Source organism: Siniperca chuatsi, linkage group LG2, assembly GCF_020085105.1.
Source record: "Siniperca chuatsi isolate FFG_IHB_CAS linkage group LG2, ASM2008510v1, whole genome shotgun sequence".
NCBI lineage: Eukaryota > Metazoa > Chordata > Actinopteri > Centrarchiformes > Sinipercidae > Siniperca > Siniperca chuatsi.
In genome coordinates, this window is record NC_058043.1 from 25,956,687 (window position 1) to 25,974,307 (window position 17,621).

General features: G+C 41.6%; 1 protein-coding gene across 2 annotated transcripts in view; it reads right to left on the reverse strand.

Annotated features, from left to right (window-relative positions):
• cdh4 (cadherin 4, type 1, R-cadherin (retinal)) overlaps positions 1 to 17,621 on the reverse strand; it is a 188,716-nt gene that overhangs the window by 70,391 nt on the left and 100,704 nt on the right. For both annotated transcript variants that reach the window (XM_044170949.1, XM_044170958.1), the window contains exon 4: positions 309 to 535. In XM_044170949.1, coding sequence (XP_044026884.1) covers positions 309 to 535 — 227 coding nt within the window. The remainder of the gene's footprint in view (positions 1 to 308; positions 536 to 17,621) is intronic.

Consider the following 17,621-nt stretch of genomic DNA (forward strand, 5'->3'; position numbering starts at 1 on the left):
CAATGCTAAAACAACCAAACAACAAATGCAGCAGTATAAAATGATATCATCACATAGCCAGAACCTTAGTCAACCTTAACAACGTCCACTTTTGGTTTTTGGACAGAAGAAGTTAGGGTCAGAGGCTAAACAACCCTGCTAGTTTACAACAATAGTCAAGCAGGCCAAAGGCATTTTAGTGATAGACACCAATTTATATTTGCCAGTATGGAGTGCAAAAGTATTATTTGATCGTTGTTTAAATTAGCAGTTTGATCACGAGGAAACGATTCTAGTGGTCCCATCAGTGTGACCCTGTTCTTGGTTACCTTTGTCAGGGCTAAAGGATGAGGATGTCCAGCCAGGGCGAGCTTAACGGTGGTCTCCCAGATGTGTGGGTCATGAAGCCCCCGTGCCGTCACCATGAACTGGACGGGCTCTGACAGGTTTGCCAGATCCTGCTCAGCATAAACCGTCCCATCAGGCCTCACGCTGAAGTTGGGGTCGTTACTGACAAAGCCCACCTCTCTGCTGCGCTGGCAATCCTCAAACTTCACTGCAGAGACAGACAGAAAGGGGATGGGGGGGTGCAGAATTAGAGAGCAGCACAGTGAGATTTAGTCCATGAGGTGTTCGCAAATCCTTGACACATCTGGCAGGCTTAAGATTAACCTGCATCCATCAAGACGTATCTTGAAATATCTCATCCCTTCTGCTGTCACTTTTGATTCCCCGCTTTGACGTCTTTGGCAAAACAAACTGCTTATCTGTTTCTGGACCGGAATACATTGGGGGGGAATCTAATTCTTTTTCATATCATTCTTTTTCCAAACTAGACAGATAGCAATGTCAAAACAGCATTTCCCTCGGTTTCTCCAGGGAAAGCATGAAGAGAAGGTCTAAAGCACATTAGGCTGACTGGGCCGAATGTGCTCCATGTGCTTGGCAGCAAAGCATGGAGCACAGTCATGAATGACATTTGGAGGGTTCTGCTTGACTGAGAAAGGGAGCTGTGAGGAATCTCATGTTTGCACACACTCACACACAAACTATATTGCGAGTCCTGTTTCCAGAGTAATGTACCGTATGTATCTGAATGAGCAGTATGGGAGGATGGTTTGGGTATAAGGGGTGTTCGCAGTCTCTCCACTACACATATGAGTAAAGGGTTGGGACAGATCACAGAGGGACAGGCAGAGAGATGGTGTTGGGCTGTTGAGTGCATCAGTGCAGATTCTCCAGTGACAGCTGACATGAATATACCATTAAACCACACAAAACACAGGAGAAACCAACAGTCTCACACACGACTATTTGGAAAATCTTTTCATTCTATTGCCAAATTTAATCAACACTCAATGCATCATTATCCCATGAATCACAGCATGATGAAATAGCATGAATGCTGTTAATGACTGATTGTTATTGTCAACATGTCTATTATGTTAACACACACACACACATACATACCATCCCTTGTCTCCCTCTACCCCCAAGTTGAAATGCATGTGCTCTGATCTTATCTCACAAACTCTGGCTGCTGATAACAAACCAAATTGTTTTCATAAATCACCCAGGGAACAGATCGCCTGTTATGAGCTATGGCAGCGTGATTTTTCAAAAATCCCCCGTGAAGAATTCTGCACAGCAAGCTTTTTATCAAGCCATCTATTTAATTTATCGCCCAGCTTCCTGTCAAAAGCAGCTCCTAAACAACAGGCTAATAAAGCATGAGATCTCCTCGGCCACTGCAGCTTAGCATCACACAAATGAGGCTGCTTGTTTTCAACCTCTGAGTAATTGCATGCGTAATGGGACGGATGGTAAACACAGTTTTGACAATGTGCGCATCATCTGTCTATTTTGGCAAATGCAATCCATATTTTCATAAAAAAAAATACAGCCCAGTGGAGAACGTCATTATGTGAGTGATAAGCTTTGTGTGAAATGGCCGCCTTACTTTGGGGGTCATTTATCAAGGCGCGGGAGATTTAACATCAGGTTCTGACAATATGACACAGACCTGCTTGAATTGTCCACAGATGAATTGTGATGGCAGGCATGTATTATGTAAATGACTTCAATTAGCTTGAACTGAGCAGGCTAATTGTTGTTGTCACTTAAACAGGTCTCTCTTGTGGTGCAGCTGGAGAAGCGAGCATGCACTGCACTGCAAAGCGCTGCTTATGAATGCGTGTGTGTTCCTGCTTGTGTGTGCATACGCGTAGGAGTAAGTTCAAAGTACAGCTAGTTTGAGAATGTCTGTCCTCAGCTGGCACATATATTAATTCCGATGTTAATTCTACAATAAAACCAGCAAGGTCTCAGAGGGTCTGTCTGTTGCCCTGTTTGCTGTGGTGGTGCCAGTTGGCATGGGAACACACGTGGTATGTGAGGCATTTCCATTATGCAGCATTGTTAGAGTGTCTTTGATTCTTTGTAAGGGCACGAGGCCACCTCTCAGTTTACCATTCACCGCCTACTGGTGTGTACCCACGAGGGGCTGGTACCATGACCCTGAATCTTAACACATTTTCTTAGTGTGAAGATATTCATAAATGCTTTGCTATTCATTAAAAATCCTGTTTGTTCACAAATCACATTTAAATCAGGTAGTATGATCTGATCTGCCACGCTGTTAAATGGAGATGAAAGCGGCAGAAAGAGACAACGCTGAGACTAGATACTGATAAAGAAACTTTGCGTTATGTGTGTCAGAGAGAGAGGGAGATGGTAGGATAAAAGGAGAAGGCGGGAGACGCAGATACTGTAGCATGCAGAAAAAAAGAGATAGAGCTATATTTCAATATATATAAAATAAACCACAATTAGAACAATTTTCTCTGCCTTCAAAAAAAAATCTTTAGTTTTAAGACAAGAAGAGCTAATGAGCAAACGTAGCAATGCAGATTATTCATTGCTGTCACATCATAATGGAAATAGAAACAGTGAATGAAAACTAACACTGCTGATAACTAATCTGTGCTCATTTATTGTTATTGTTCTCTAGTGCATGTAATTCGTTTTGTCATCTTACGCTTGGCAAGCTACAGCATCCCTTTGTACGAAAAATGAACTTGAAATGAATAAACAAAGACGAGGCTTCAGGGTGTTTTCTAAGCTGACGGCCCTGAAGGTCAGTAAGCTCACAGCCCTCATTCAATATAAAAAAATTTTTAAAAAAAATCACATAAATGTTTCTTGCAGGTTCAATCATTGCTGCCACTGGACTTAACTTCATCACCTGGTCAACTTATCTGGAGCACCAGGACTGACTAGAAGAGACAGAGGAATGGGCTGAGTGCAGGTCTGGCCTTTGGCTATGTGGGAAAGCTGATGACATTCACTGTATATTCTATCTATATGATATTTCACAATATGACACTTTGCATGTTTCTATATGTATTTAGAATGCATTTAATGCTGAAATAAAGTCTGTCAGTCTTTATACATGCCCAGTTCTGATGATAAAATCACACACTAACACAAAGACATCAGACTTTGCTGCCAGACATCTACAGACAGCTCTATTCAACAGCCATTCTTCTATGAATGTTTAAGGGTTAAGTGTGTCAGTGTGTGGTTGTCACTGATCTTAAAACGTTCTGAACATATTGCTCATTTCAAGAACTCTAAGCTAATAGACCAAATACATCATGTCATAGTCACATGCGGGGTACAGATAGTGGCTTACCCATAGACTATCAAAAATAGCTTCTCTCTGTGACTTTGGATTGATTTGCGTTTCTGAACATATTCCATGCAAACAACATGGATGAAAATGTGAATTAACACATTGAAATTACCATATAATCTTTGTACAGTTCTATATAATACACACGCGTGATCAATGACAGTCTGTGGGCGTGGCACTGTATGGGAAGGATGATAGTGTTACTTCAAACAGGCATCTCAGCAGTTCAGAATCAGCAAACAGTATAAACTGTATAAAAGTAGGGGCAATTTTGTGTCCTACTGGTTATGGTGACAGCCTTCTGACTCAAAGATCCATAGTGTCAATTGCCTTCTTCGTCTAAGAGTATATAAATGTGTGTGTCCCAGTACTTTGCCTTGGTTCCCTTTACTGTAGTTGGTAAGGAAAACATCAGGGGTATTAAACCATCAGCTTAAGTGTTTTTGAGTGTGTGTTTGCATTCTTTTCTTCTTCTATATTGCAGCCTAGATATATGCAAATGTGTGTGTGTGTGTGTGTGTGTGTGTGTGTGTGCGTTGTGGGATATTGGTCTGCCTCTGTCCCTGTGTAAGCTTCTTTGTGTGTACATGAGTGTGCATGTATTGTGTGTGTGTGTATGTGTGTCAGAGTGTGTCCTGTATATTTTAGTGCATCCTGCCATCCACAGCGGTGTTTGGCAGGCTGCTGAGGCTGGTGTCATTCTGCTCGGCTGCTCTTCTCTGGCCTCATACGGCAGAAAACATGCTGTCCAACAGAGCGGCTAGCGCAGCACAGACGCGGCTAAAACAGAGCGGGCAAGCAGCCGTGACCGCCGACCACCAAGTCCTCCACGCACATACACATACACACACCCACACATACACAGAGAAAGAGAGGCACGCTTATGCGCTTTGTCTCTTTCTGCTTGTAGATCCACGACAATACCCTAGAGAAGGCCAAAACAACCCTTGTATTGAAACATTACATATGCATAATGTAGATGGCTGGTAGAAACTGCCTGCTTTGTGACTCCACATGGAGCATGCCTCCCTCATCCCTCTGCATCCGCCCACACCATGTTCACCTGTCGACCGTGCACGCCTCCCCTCTCCTCCCTGGCGTTCTCTCCTCTTCATGTCACCATCTCCTCCCTGTCTCTTCCACTTCCCTGTTCTCCAGTGTCACAGCTCCCTGTCCTCCTTACCTTTTACTATTCTATTTCCTCCCTGTTTAACCCCCCACCTGTCCTCATCTATCCTCCTCTCGTATTCCCTGCAAACTGAGGCACTTTCTCCCCAATGCAAACCAGGACAGCCAGTCTGAGCTAACGTCCCAGCCAGACATAAAAATGGACACCCTGGGTCAGTTATTACCATTATTAAAGTGAGCTGAGAGAATGGCAAAAAAGAGCTAAAAGAGACACAAAAAAGACAAGGTCAAGATCAGATCAGTCTGATTTGAGCACTTGTTAGCTGGTTTTAGAAGTGATTATATGATTTTACAGCTAATTTTTAAGACTTAGATATATCTTTTTATAGACCTGCTTTTATGTAACAACCTTTATTACTGTTCTTAGCCTCCCTTTTATGATTTTTGCTTTTATTCTGCATGTCTCACCTTGTATTTATTGCTTCTACTGCACATTTGATCTGTTTTTTAATGAGTTGCAAAGTGCTTTGTTTTTGTGATTTGAAATGTCTATAAATAAAATTTATGATATTAACTACAACTGCTAAAAATAGTTGTCTGACAACAAACACAGTGTTCATAAATGAGTTGGTGTGGGACTCTGCAGTTGACACAGTTGTAATGAAAGGTTTAAGTTAAAAGTCTCACTGTGGCTACTTGAGAGTCAGGTATCATGAGTGGAGCTATTAAATAGATCCAGATTGAGTATATGGAGCTCCTTTTGTTAAGGTGCTATTCATCCCAGTCGTGGCACAGTGCTAAGTAAACATTCCCTCTGGTACCCTGCTGCCTTCCTCAAGCCAACGGGAAAATCAACGCCACCCACTCAATTTGCAAATAACAGTATTTTTGCCAGGCTGAGGCTGTGATAGACAGCAGCATGGAGCCCACTGACGAGTAAATGAACACTGCTAAAACACAGAGCATACTGTATGTAAGAGGCTGTAAACAGTACTGGAATATTTCTGTCCATAAGAAGGACTGCAACTTGTAGGTACAATCTTACGTGCATGTTGCTAGTAAGCTGAAAAGTCATCATTATTTGCCAAATTTAAACATAGTTTTAATTGTTGTACGTTAAGTCTAGAATGACTATGATTCATTAATAATGACAACTCTAATTTCACTCAGCAGTATTAAGAATTAAAACTGAAAAATGAATGCTACGATGCTCAAGCATTTGTTTTTAAATACTCTGATAAGAACTGCCACTCACAAGAAGCTGAATTTTTTTTTTTAAATGATAAACTGCATCAAATATGGCTCTGTGAAACAAAATACAAAAGCTTAATTTGCAAACTAGGACATTAGACCCTTGAATTACACACAAAAATCCCCTGCTGATAGCAATTAACTTAAAAAAATCTGAGTCCTGTGAAAAACCTGTACTTTATCTCCAAAATGTCAGCTTTTAGGCACATAAGAGAAATACCTTTGTTCTAAATGTACTCATTGGGGAACAAAAAGGTCCTGATGAACTAAAACAGTCCTTAACAGTGCATGTAATGTAGGTTTAAACATGAAGAAAGCCTGAACGTACAAGGTCTTCGCCTGACAGTGTCATTATAGCAGCTAAAAACTATTTATTTTAGTTGTAATATTCTTTCCACCTATGCAAGGCAAAAGAAATGAGAAGGGTTTACACATTTCAGTTGGTAGTGAAGCAACAGCAGTGGAACAGGTGTGACTGGCAAGTAAAGATGTAAAATCTATTTTCTGATGTTGTGATTTATCACAGCTAAAGTGCAGCATCTTGTGAATCTGTAGTCAAAGCTGAGGCGCCCCATGCAGTACATCTACAACCCTTGAAACTCTTTTGGAATCCAGCCCACTGTGCCCCCACAGGAATGCTTATAACTAATTCAATTTACATGGTGCTGTTTTTAAAACACTGCAGGTACAATGTGACTTTCCTGAAAAGGCTTTTTTTTTGTTGTTTTTTTGCCGCAGTTGGAAATGAATTTCTCTGCCTCTGCAGTTCTCTGTTTTAACAAAAGCCCACACAGTTCCCTCTGACAGCTCGCTCTCACAAAAGGAAACCACTGCAACTCAAGTGTGTGCGCGTTGTTGTGTGTGCTTATGCGTGCGAGGGAGCCAGAGTGAGAGAGAGATACAGAGACAGAGTAAAAGGAAGAGGGACATCGGAGTGGGAGTGTGTGACACAAGCTCTTAGCATATACGATTATTACAGCTGATGCATAAATGGGTATGGGTGTCATTGACTCCCTGCGTTCTCATAGGTGTGTATGTGTGTGCGTGGGAGAGAAGGTGCTGTCAACCTGCATTTGTGTGCGTCAGTGCTCATGTTTCACTTTTTTTAAACACCACACGCTTGTTATCTGGTGCCGTCGCACTTACGGGGCTGAACAAAACCTTGTCACATCGTTAGTGCACTGTCACGTCTATAGGGCCAATATCCGCCCACAACCCCATCGCCCGCACTCCATCACACCTTTGTTTTCCTTCTGTCACCTCCCCCGTTCTGCAGGTATGGAGGTATGGAACAGCTGTAAAAGAAGGCCCTCCTGCGTTGGAGCCTACAAGCCTGTCAAGATACAGAGAGAGTCTTTATACTGCAGATCTGTCTGTAATACAACCACACACGTACAGAATGTTGTGTGGGCCCACATGCACTGTGGGGTTTTTTCAAAGGTTGTCACAGTATTTCAGTAGATTATGAAGATTTCTTCACAGATATTTGTTTTTCTCTGCATGCCACCTCACTTGCTCTTGAACAGTGCTGCTGCATCCGCCGTCCCGTGAGCTTTGGCCAGGGCACTTTTGGGTAGAGCATTTGGGTTTTGCACATCCCCGGCCCTCCCACTTATCTCTGCATTAGCCTCCTCTCATGGGCACGGGCATGAGGAGGCTTGAGGAATGAGAAAGGGGAAAGAGGCAAGATAAAGAGGGAGAGCCGGAGCAAAGCAGAGCGGATGCAATTAAAAGACTGGGTCACAGATCGCAGTGCCAGGCGACAGTGTGATTAATACACCACCATTCAGCCCAGGAGCTTTTCTCCTCTCTGTGTGGATATGTGTGTGTAGTGTGTGTGTGTGGGATTTTGTTTGTGAATCTGTTATCTTCCAAGCATACCACAGCTAGGGGGCACCAGTGTGTCTCAATACGTGCTATCCTCAGGTGTGTCAGGATTAACCCTTTTTAAGGTTATGTCAGGAATTCTGGTGACCTGAACAAACAGGTTTGAGGAAATGATCTGTCCCTGTCTGACATCTTTCAGATTTGTTCAGGAGGCAAAACAATGTAATATCCAAGCGAAAAGATTTTTTTTTCATTCTGCCTATTACAACAAGAAAAAGCATGGAAGTGAGGGAGATAGACGGGCATAGACGGCCACCACACTGGCTTTAAAACTTTTGAAAGAAGAGTAATTTATATCTAGATAATCTCATCTACTGCATACAATTTCTTGCTAAACTTCACAGGTTCACTCTGTTGTGAACTTTAATGAACACCCACTATCTTTGAATTTGTTTGCACGCCTTTTAGCTGACCATCTTCAGCAGCTACCCACTAATTTCAGACCATGCCAAATCAGTGAAATCTGGCTCCCAACCAATCCACCCTCTGCAGAAAACTCGCATCATGGCAGCAAACGACGGCTCGAAAATTCCCCTGATAGAGCTGGTGGCCCTTCCCAGAGTCTTATGGTAATGAGAAATGTTCCATTTTGAAACATAGCAAGCCGCACAAACATATCAACAGATTCTTTCTTTTATTTCTTTCATCTGGCTCCCACTCACCAGACCTTGCCTTCAAGGCTTCCCCTTCGATTTAGTGTGAGCAGAGAAGGAGTCACGCTTTATCACAGCAATATCTTTTTTAAGGAGGTGAAGCGAAGAAACTGCCTCAAGGCTACACGCTGTCTGTTATCTTCTGGTACAATATAATAATTTCACATAGCCCAAAGGGAGGTGGTGGGACCTCAGCTGGGCCAAGTGACAAAGAGGTGAATGTGAGCAAACTAGGGGCAAGGATCAGGGGACAAAAGGGGCTTCTGGGAAATATCAATGACTCTCACTCAACCGTATAATGACTGTAATGAAAACCCATTATTCTCAAATAAGTATTTTTTTTCTAGTTTGAATCACATTGCCCCTACTGCACACATCGTACAATGTAGAGAACAAACTTCAGGTTTTAGATAATGGTTACACTTTCATCATAATAACTGACACAGTGCAGAAATCCCTGCCATTTGATTGGGAGTGACATTATGGCCGGGTGAGTAAATGAGCCCAGTTATAGTACATAAGGCAGTGCTCAGTCTGTGTCCAGTGTTTATGACTGCAGCTCATCTTAGCTGGTTATTTTTAGCTGGTCTTGATTACCCTGGAGACTGGCCTTAATAAATAATATAAAACTAAAAACAGGCTTCCTCCCCCTGCTCCACCTCCCCATCCTCAGAGAAACCATAGGCTCACTCACAAGGTAATCAGCTTTTAATTTTCTCCTCTTACGTTCTCTCATTTTATCTCTCTCCCTCTCAGCTCTCACTCGCCATCACCCTCACTAACTGACTGAGCCGACCAGCAGCCCTTTCTTCTCACTGGTTCTTTCTATTTTTCTCTCCCTATTTTCCCTCTTCTTGTGTTATTAGCATAAAAGTGTTTGCAGCCTTCCCTCGTGATTGTTTAGCTGCTGTGTTCAGCATCTTGATTTGATTCCCTACAATTGCCCTAATTAGCATTACAAATATACACTTAGAGAGGAACAGAAATATCTGTTATGCCTGACAGACTAATTTAAGGGAATGGAGGCCAGATGAAAAGGCAACTCTAAATTTGTGTGATAAAAGGTGTATCACTGTGTCTCAATAATGAGGTGTCTTATCCGAGTCCGCTGAAACTACACTTTCACTACACTTTCACTACATTTATGTAAATCAATGAATGGCGTGTTTGCTTTAACTGAATAAAACAGCATACCGAGCAGCTGACAATGGGAACATATTGAATGTTCAATCGTGATAAAAGGTGTAATCACAACAAGAAACGCACCTCTTATCTTCCCTCACTCTCCCTCTCTCCAGCCCAGATCATGTTTTCTAAAGCCAGTGATCAGACATAAGACAGATCTCCCTCATTATCCGTTGCTCTCATCCATTTCTCTTTAATCCTGTCTCTACTCCAAAGCCCTGTGGGGCTAGCGATAGACCAGGGCCAGCCATTAGTCTCCAGACTCCAAGACCAGGAACAAAACTCATCCGTATTTCCTCCAGGAGGAGATCAAGGCCATCTCAGAGGTCAGCTACACCGACTTCTATCACATATCCATAATTGCTACACTGCTTCTTTTTTTGACTCTTTGTTTGGGTATGTACTTGCTGTTTAAAGAGTGATCTTTAGCTTTCCAGCAGCTGATCACCTTCCACTCACCTGATCTAAGGAGGGAGACTCTGAGATGGAAACATGCAGACAAAGTGATGTTGAAGTAATTGTTCACTCAGATTCCTGCCATCTGAAGCTGTAAAAGTCATTCCACTGATCAATCAGCCAAGTAACTGATGTAAGTAATTGGTCTCATTATTGTCAACCAGCACACAAAAGTGGGTTTAGGTTGGCTTCTCCAGAGGGCCAAGCCTGCAAAGCAGATGCCGTTCATCTAAAGAACACAGGTACATGGACTATGGGGACAAATTGTTGTGAGCCAGGTGCTGATGTTGTCATTATGAAAATAATTGCTTCTCTAACTAGTAGCCTTAAGCCATACGGCACAGTGTTAAGGTCAAAACAGTAATCAATGCATACTGCTTTAGGCCCAAACAGGAAACATTTTACATTAAGTGTTTAACCCACTAAAATACAGTTAGAGGAATAATGCTTGTGTAGACATACATTTGGAGTCATGCTGTTAAAAAAAAAAAATCTCTGTGGGTTGGTCACTACAAGTGGCCCCTTTTAAATTACACATAGTCATTTCATACATTGTTGATATAAAAATATTGACTAGTGCAGCTTTAAGTCAAAGTCACATACTGTACACAGAAGGCAGCAAATGTACAGTATATTGCATAGCAGCACATATGATATGTAAGCTAGCATTTATCATTAATTCTGTAACACCATACTGTAGCTAAAATATTTCATCCAGTATAATCAGCCTTTACACAATCCCAGTTTGAGCTTGGATATGGGTAGGAACTTGAATTAAAAGAAAAACTGTCTAATCCTTTCAGAGTGCAGCCCTCCCTTAAAAACAACAAATCTGAGTTTCTTCCAACAGCTATTTGCTTTGAAGTCACCCTGGCCTGTTCCAGAAAATCAATTAAAAACATGACTAATACATTTGCACCTAACATTTTCCACTTTTCCTCTTTAGAGCGTTTGATGTCCCCCCACTGCCTAACACGGTGTAAATGCTGAGATCACAGAGATAGTGATAGGAGGATTTCAACAAGGACTCTTTCATACTTATTCACTGCTTCAAGTGAAGCTCTGACCTAAAGTGAAATGAAATAATGAAGGATATCAGTGGACACATACTGTGCTGTTTTTGCACAATACTCGACAGAGAAATCCAGCACGCTTAAAACCCCATCAGATGAAAGGTACAATACTATGTCCTGTGAGTGTCCTCTTGTGTCTTTCAGGTCTACAAAGACATTTCCTGTAGGATGATTTGTAAATAATCTAATGCAAGTGTCTTTTTTCCTCCACCACTCTGCCCCTCCTTACATTTCCTATATAAGTCTCCTAGTGACATTTATCAGAGAGATCTGCAGTGGTCCTTAATACGAGCATAGCGCTGTCCCTTAAGTGGGCAGTACTAAGCCTCATTGTCTGTTATAGATGTAGGGGGCACAATAGGAGAGGCTGAACCTCTCTGCTCAACTATCTACCAGGAGGGAATGGGAGGTCGGTCTCCTCGGGCCATGGCGCCAAAACCATTACTCTTATCACTGCAGGACAACTCACCGCAGGCCAGAAAAAACCCTTCTGAAAGGTGAAATGAGTGTGTCTCTCAGTGTGTGTGTTTACCTCCTCCCTGCCTCACATTTCTGTATTTCTCATTAACTGATAATACATCACTCATGACCTTGTGATAAAAATACATTAGCTGGAGACAAGTCATTAATCTATAAAGAATCAGGCTGTTTAGGTTATCAAGTGAGAATGGATATACGTGCTATCATACAAGTAATGGGAATATGCTTAATTGCCCTTTTTAAGCGAGTCACCATATATAGTGGAAGTGGAAGTTGATGTGTTGTCTTTGAGAGCAAAGTTGAGTCCATCATGTTTGGCTGTCATCAAGCAATGTGGTTTAGGACTGACCGGTATCCAACAGGACTGGTTTTCAGCTGACCAGTCTCGATTGGAACTGAACGTACTGCAGAAAGAACAGCTCCATCATTGGTGCTTGTTTGAGAGATAACGGAGAACTGGTCATACTATATGAGTAGGGTTTGATAGTGAAGCTGGAATTAATTGACCCAAGTATAAATAGATACCTAGAGTGTGTCTGGATTTATAGTTCAGTGTCAGATTTCACACAGTGATAGCACCAACGCAAACCCTAGACAAATGTGTGGTATCAGACTGTACTGTGCTTCAATTACACAGTTACTGAAAATACAGTTACTTAAAATTATTTCACTGACTTTGTAATGTAAAATGATAATGAGTTACTTATTACTTCATCTATTTCGCTGTGTCTCATAAATGAATTTACATTCTTTCATTCAGTGAGAGTGGTGAGCACGGTGAAGGTTTACAGTGCCGATGGCTTTGCTAGATGTGTGTTCCTGAAAAGGACAAAACTACTGAGTCTTTCTTCAACGTCCTTAATGTTGTCTTCACTCTCAACAATCTCATTTGAAATTGTAGGAGAAAAGACAAGTAGGTAGCCCATGCTGACCAATCACAGTTGTTGCGGCCTCCACATGGTATCTCCATAGCTGTTGTGGCCCCAACATGTAGTTACTGTACATTTTTGAGAGCTACAGAGCCTATGCGCATAGTTGTAGCTACGTCATAGCTCACCGTCACCCCTTAACGCTTAACTATGAATCCAGTTTGCCCAGATTTGGACCTCTGCTAAACATTTTGTTGCTTTATGGTCGGCCCTATTGACCACCACTTTTCCTGTGTTAAAAGAATCCCTTGATATACCTTCACTCCAGTGTATGGGCCTAATCTTCTGCTTAAGCAAGCAAGAGCACTGCTGTTACATGGATTTCCACCCTTATAAATAACAAAGCTGAAAAACTCCAAAGATAAACTGTTGGCACCACAGGATAACCCACAAGACAGCCCCCATCTTCAGACAGCTCAATTTGAACAAGAGGCGTTCAAGCTTCATTCAAACCTTTGAGGAAAAGCAGAACTGACTAACAGAAGGCATTGCAATAGGTGAAAAATGGTTGAATACAGCTAACTAATTTTTCAACAATACTGTTTACTATAATCTCAAAAAAAGCCTTTTTTCTGTTTTATCTTATTTGACACGACTGACAAATTTCAGATCTCATCAGTTTTGCAGCAGGTCATTATTAACCCTATTTTAATTTTCCTTACGAGATACATTACTTTGAAAATTTGCTGTCTAAAATTAGTATTTTATTTTGCCTTTGAGTAGCTGAAAACACTTGTTCTACAGTATGTGTGTGGTGTTTGTGTGTGTGTGTGTGTGTGTGTGTGTAACACACAAAAGACAGCGAGAGAAGCAAAAAGTCCTTAGTATTAAGTAAAATATGTTTAATCATTCTTAGTATCATTTTTCATTAATTAAATATGGGCTATAATTACACAGAACCATTATCACTCCCATTACAAACAATTAAAAAACACCATCCATCCTGTCGATTTGGCAACCAAAAGCTGATGGCTGGTTGCCAGCCTGGCAAACCGCTTCTAAAATTTACTCTAGGGCCCTGGAGAGGTTGGCTAAATTTTGTTTTCACTCGAGCTAAAGCTTGAGAATCTAAGACCCAACCAGAAATAACTGTACTGAATACACAACACAAAAGCACACCAAGGGCCTGTCTCCCAAAGCAGGATTATTAAATTTGTAGTTTAACAGCACTAAATACAAGGTAGAATAGCTCTTTTTACTTTAAGCCATAGTCAGGTTTCGGGGTTATGGGTTTTACTATATTCAACTAACATGATTATCCTGCTTCTTGAGGCAGGCCCCAACTGAATGAAAAAAGCAAAAACACATCACCTATGTGTGCACAATGAAACGCAGCCTTAAAATGAAGATGCGAAAGCTGCTGGATGTGTGTGCAATGTACCAATAGCTGGCACATGCACCAACGTGTCAGTGTTAAAACATATACAGTTTTTCACTGTCTAAGTTCTCAGTACTTAGCAGGAAGTGACCTATCCACTTTCTAATTATTACCTGGATGAACATGTGAACTCTGGTGGCCTTTTACCATTCACAAAGTGTTTCCTACAGTGTTTACAAACATTCCACATGCACACAAACCTTCTGGGTGAAAATACATATTGTGCTAATATAAAAATATCAGCAAATAAATTTGAGTGTGAAAAATATATTTAAACCTGCAAATCACCATGTAAACAAAGTCTGTGGTGGAGTAATGTGTTGAACAGAGTCAGCCGTACTGCAATCACAGCTTTGGGCTTTAAAATATAAAATGAATTGCTGAGATTTATTTTCATGCCAAATCCATGGCAGAGTTTGACTTTCTTGCCAGCATCAATTTGTCAGTGTAGGTGTTAAACTTTCCAAACGGTGAGCCTATCTAAGCTAGCCAACAGCACTGCTCGTGTCATGCGCTGTAGCTTGCTAACCTATAACGTATGCTTGGGCTTCAGCTGTGTGCTATGCATAATTTGCCATCCTGCCGTAGGCAGAGAGGTGACAGAGAGGCAGATGAGGACATCCAGTGCAGTATGAAGGATGGTGGCAGCCGTTCCCCCAGGCCACAGTGATGGCACTACATCGATCCAGCCACTCCGGAGCCTGAAGTACATAGCCTTTTGGCTTTGTCAGCACTGTTCAGCTCAGCATTGCTCCAACTCCCCTGATCACTGTCAGAAACCCAGGAGAAAACACCCAGAGAACAGGAAGAGAAAATGCTGATGTAACTGGAGCCAGACAGGTGGCACAGGATTGGCTAAATAACTGCTAACTATTCACAGAGCACTTCTTTATAATTTTCGAGCTGTTTTGAGATCCAGGCAAATAATTGTTTACTGTCAGGCAGGGGAGAAGCAGAAAGACAGAGGAGGTTTTTGGAGCTATTCCTCCTTCATCTACCTCTAAACACAAGCACCTGTTTGTCCTATTCAGCCTGCCAACTGGTCCTCCAGGAAACTTAATTCTACTAATCCACTCATATATTTACTCAGGTGGAGGTGCCCTGGCACCACTGAAGTTATGCACTGTTGTGTTCAGGTGGCCCGTGTTTGTCTTCTCAGGTGATTCACTATGCACACTAGTTTATATCTTGTGTCATTAATCTCTCAAGCCACTTTGGATGTACCCAGGGACTTTCTGCTTTCTCTCGTCTCTTTGCTTACTGAATAGAATCAATACAGGCTAGACTCTGGACTTTGAGCTTCCTGTTTTTTTGTTTCCTCTTTTTTAAGTTTCCTCTAGATCTGAGTCATAGTACAGGTGAGCAGAAAATCTGCAGAATCTAAAAGCACAGCTCTTCGCACTGAAGAGGCCTTCAAGTGCAGAGACAGAAAGATTAAATTTGGTTAAAACTTCACGTCTTGGGGTTTGTCTGGGGCATTTTGAATATGCCAGCCAAGGTTGGGCACAGACTTAAGCAATGTGGCCCTGAGCATGGTATTTTAGATTAACCCCATGCTCAACAATACATGAACACAACACAAAGACATTTTAATATCTTTGGAAACATTTTGGGAAATAGTCTCATTTGCTTTCTTCCTGAGAGTTAGATGAGAAGAATGATATTACTCACATCTCTGTACAGTAAATAGGTAGCTGGAGCCAGCAGCTGGTTAGCCTAGCTTAGCACAATGACTGGTTACACAGCTAGCTTGGCTCTGTCTAAAGCTAACAAAATCCACCTACCAGCACCTCTAAAGCTCACTCATTAACACATTACATCTCGTTTGTTTGCAGAAGGGTTTTGTTACCTCTGGATAGAGCCAGGCTAGCTGTGTCTCCTGTTTCCAGGCTTTATGCTAAGCTAAGCTACCTGGCTGCTGGCTGTAGCTTCATATTTACTGTACAGTCATGAGTGTGGTATCAATCTTCTCATCTAACTCTTGGCAAGACAACAAACAAGGGTAAAAATGTCCAAGTATTCCTTTAAATTAGCAAAACATAGGGCATAGATTTGCTAGCCAGTTTATATTAACAATACTTCCTGAATTTGTTTTCAGGTGCATCCTGGATTTATCTCTTTAAATGTAGAAGAGATCTTCTTGTTTTAGTCACATGTTTACAATATGGTCTACATGGATATAATGTAGTGGCCTGATGATCTTGTCATCAGCCAGTTATACCTCAGGATTTGGAGAGGCCCATCATTTTCACACCCTTGCTCACTTCCAATCAGACATTGCTCCAATAACCCTCCATAAAAACTATTATTTTGTAAAAAATAAATTCAAATCATTCTGCCAGGACTTGTAGAACTTAACTTAGGCTTTCTGCTGTGCACAGGAAAAAAGCTTTCATTCATCCCATAACTATTTGTGTGTTCAGCAATAACGGTGCAGTGAAATCCATTAGGCACAATTGCTATGTTGGCATGGTTACTGTTTGGGTGGGATAAGCAAATTCCTGCACACACAGGGAAATTTGTAGGGTTGTCAGATATGGAGAGACGACAAATATCCATCTCTCCAGTTATGCATCAACATAATCGAGCTAGCTTGTTTTGGGCTGCGGAGAAATTTCGTTTACATGATGATGCCGTATATAATCCAAAGAGGTCCATTAAGGTCCCTGCACCTACACCTATACAGTACCAAGTGTATAGTGTTTCCTTTACAAACTGCTTATTCTGTCCAGCTCAAAAGTTTTGAATTACTCACAATACATCAAGATGGGGGGGTGCACGGAAAATGGATGGATGGATGGGTTCAAGATGGGTTTAAGTATCTTGTGTATTTTCAAATACTTTGGAATCAGTTACAAAAAACACAATAAAATCTTTAGAATCATATTTTATACCTTAAGACTAAATATGCACTAGTGAAGTGTTCATAAAAGTTGGTTTATAGACATCCCACAATGAAATAATGGAACGACATGGCATTTCCCTTCATTGTACTGGGAGAAAAAATAAAAAAAAATCTGAATACGTATTTGCTATGAAAAGCTTTCTGGGAAATGTCAAGCCGGCTGTCATTAAAGACGTGGTGACATTTTTATTCCATTTTTTAAAGCTGTGATTCCATCTCTGCCAACAGAGGCCCTAATCTCTGCTGCTCCCCAACAGACAGAAGCCAGACAGATTAACTCAATTACTCTTTGACTTGAGTGAATGAAGGAAACAATACATTTCTCATTTAAGCCTAATCCTGTGTGGGAGAAGCAGAGGAGTAATATTGCAGGTGGAGGGAAGGCAGAGATGGGGAGAAGGCGGGAGCGCGTGGTGCTTGAAAATTAATTCCGAGGCAGCCTGCATGTTTGCTCATCTTTTTTATGCTTTCTCTTAACTACAGTCGGAAAGCGGCAGAGTGAGAAAGACAGCAGGCGGTAAGATGGAGAGGAGGAGAGAGGGCAGTAGACAGAGAGATAGACATGATGGAGTGACAGACAGGCAGAGAGTCAGGCAAAGGGGAAGAGAAATGAGTGGGACAGA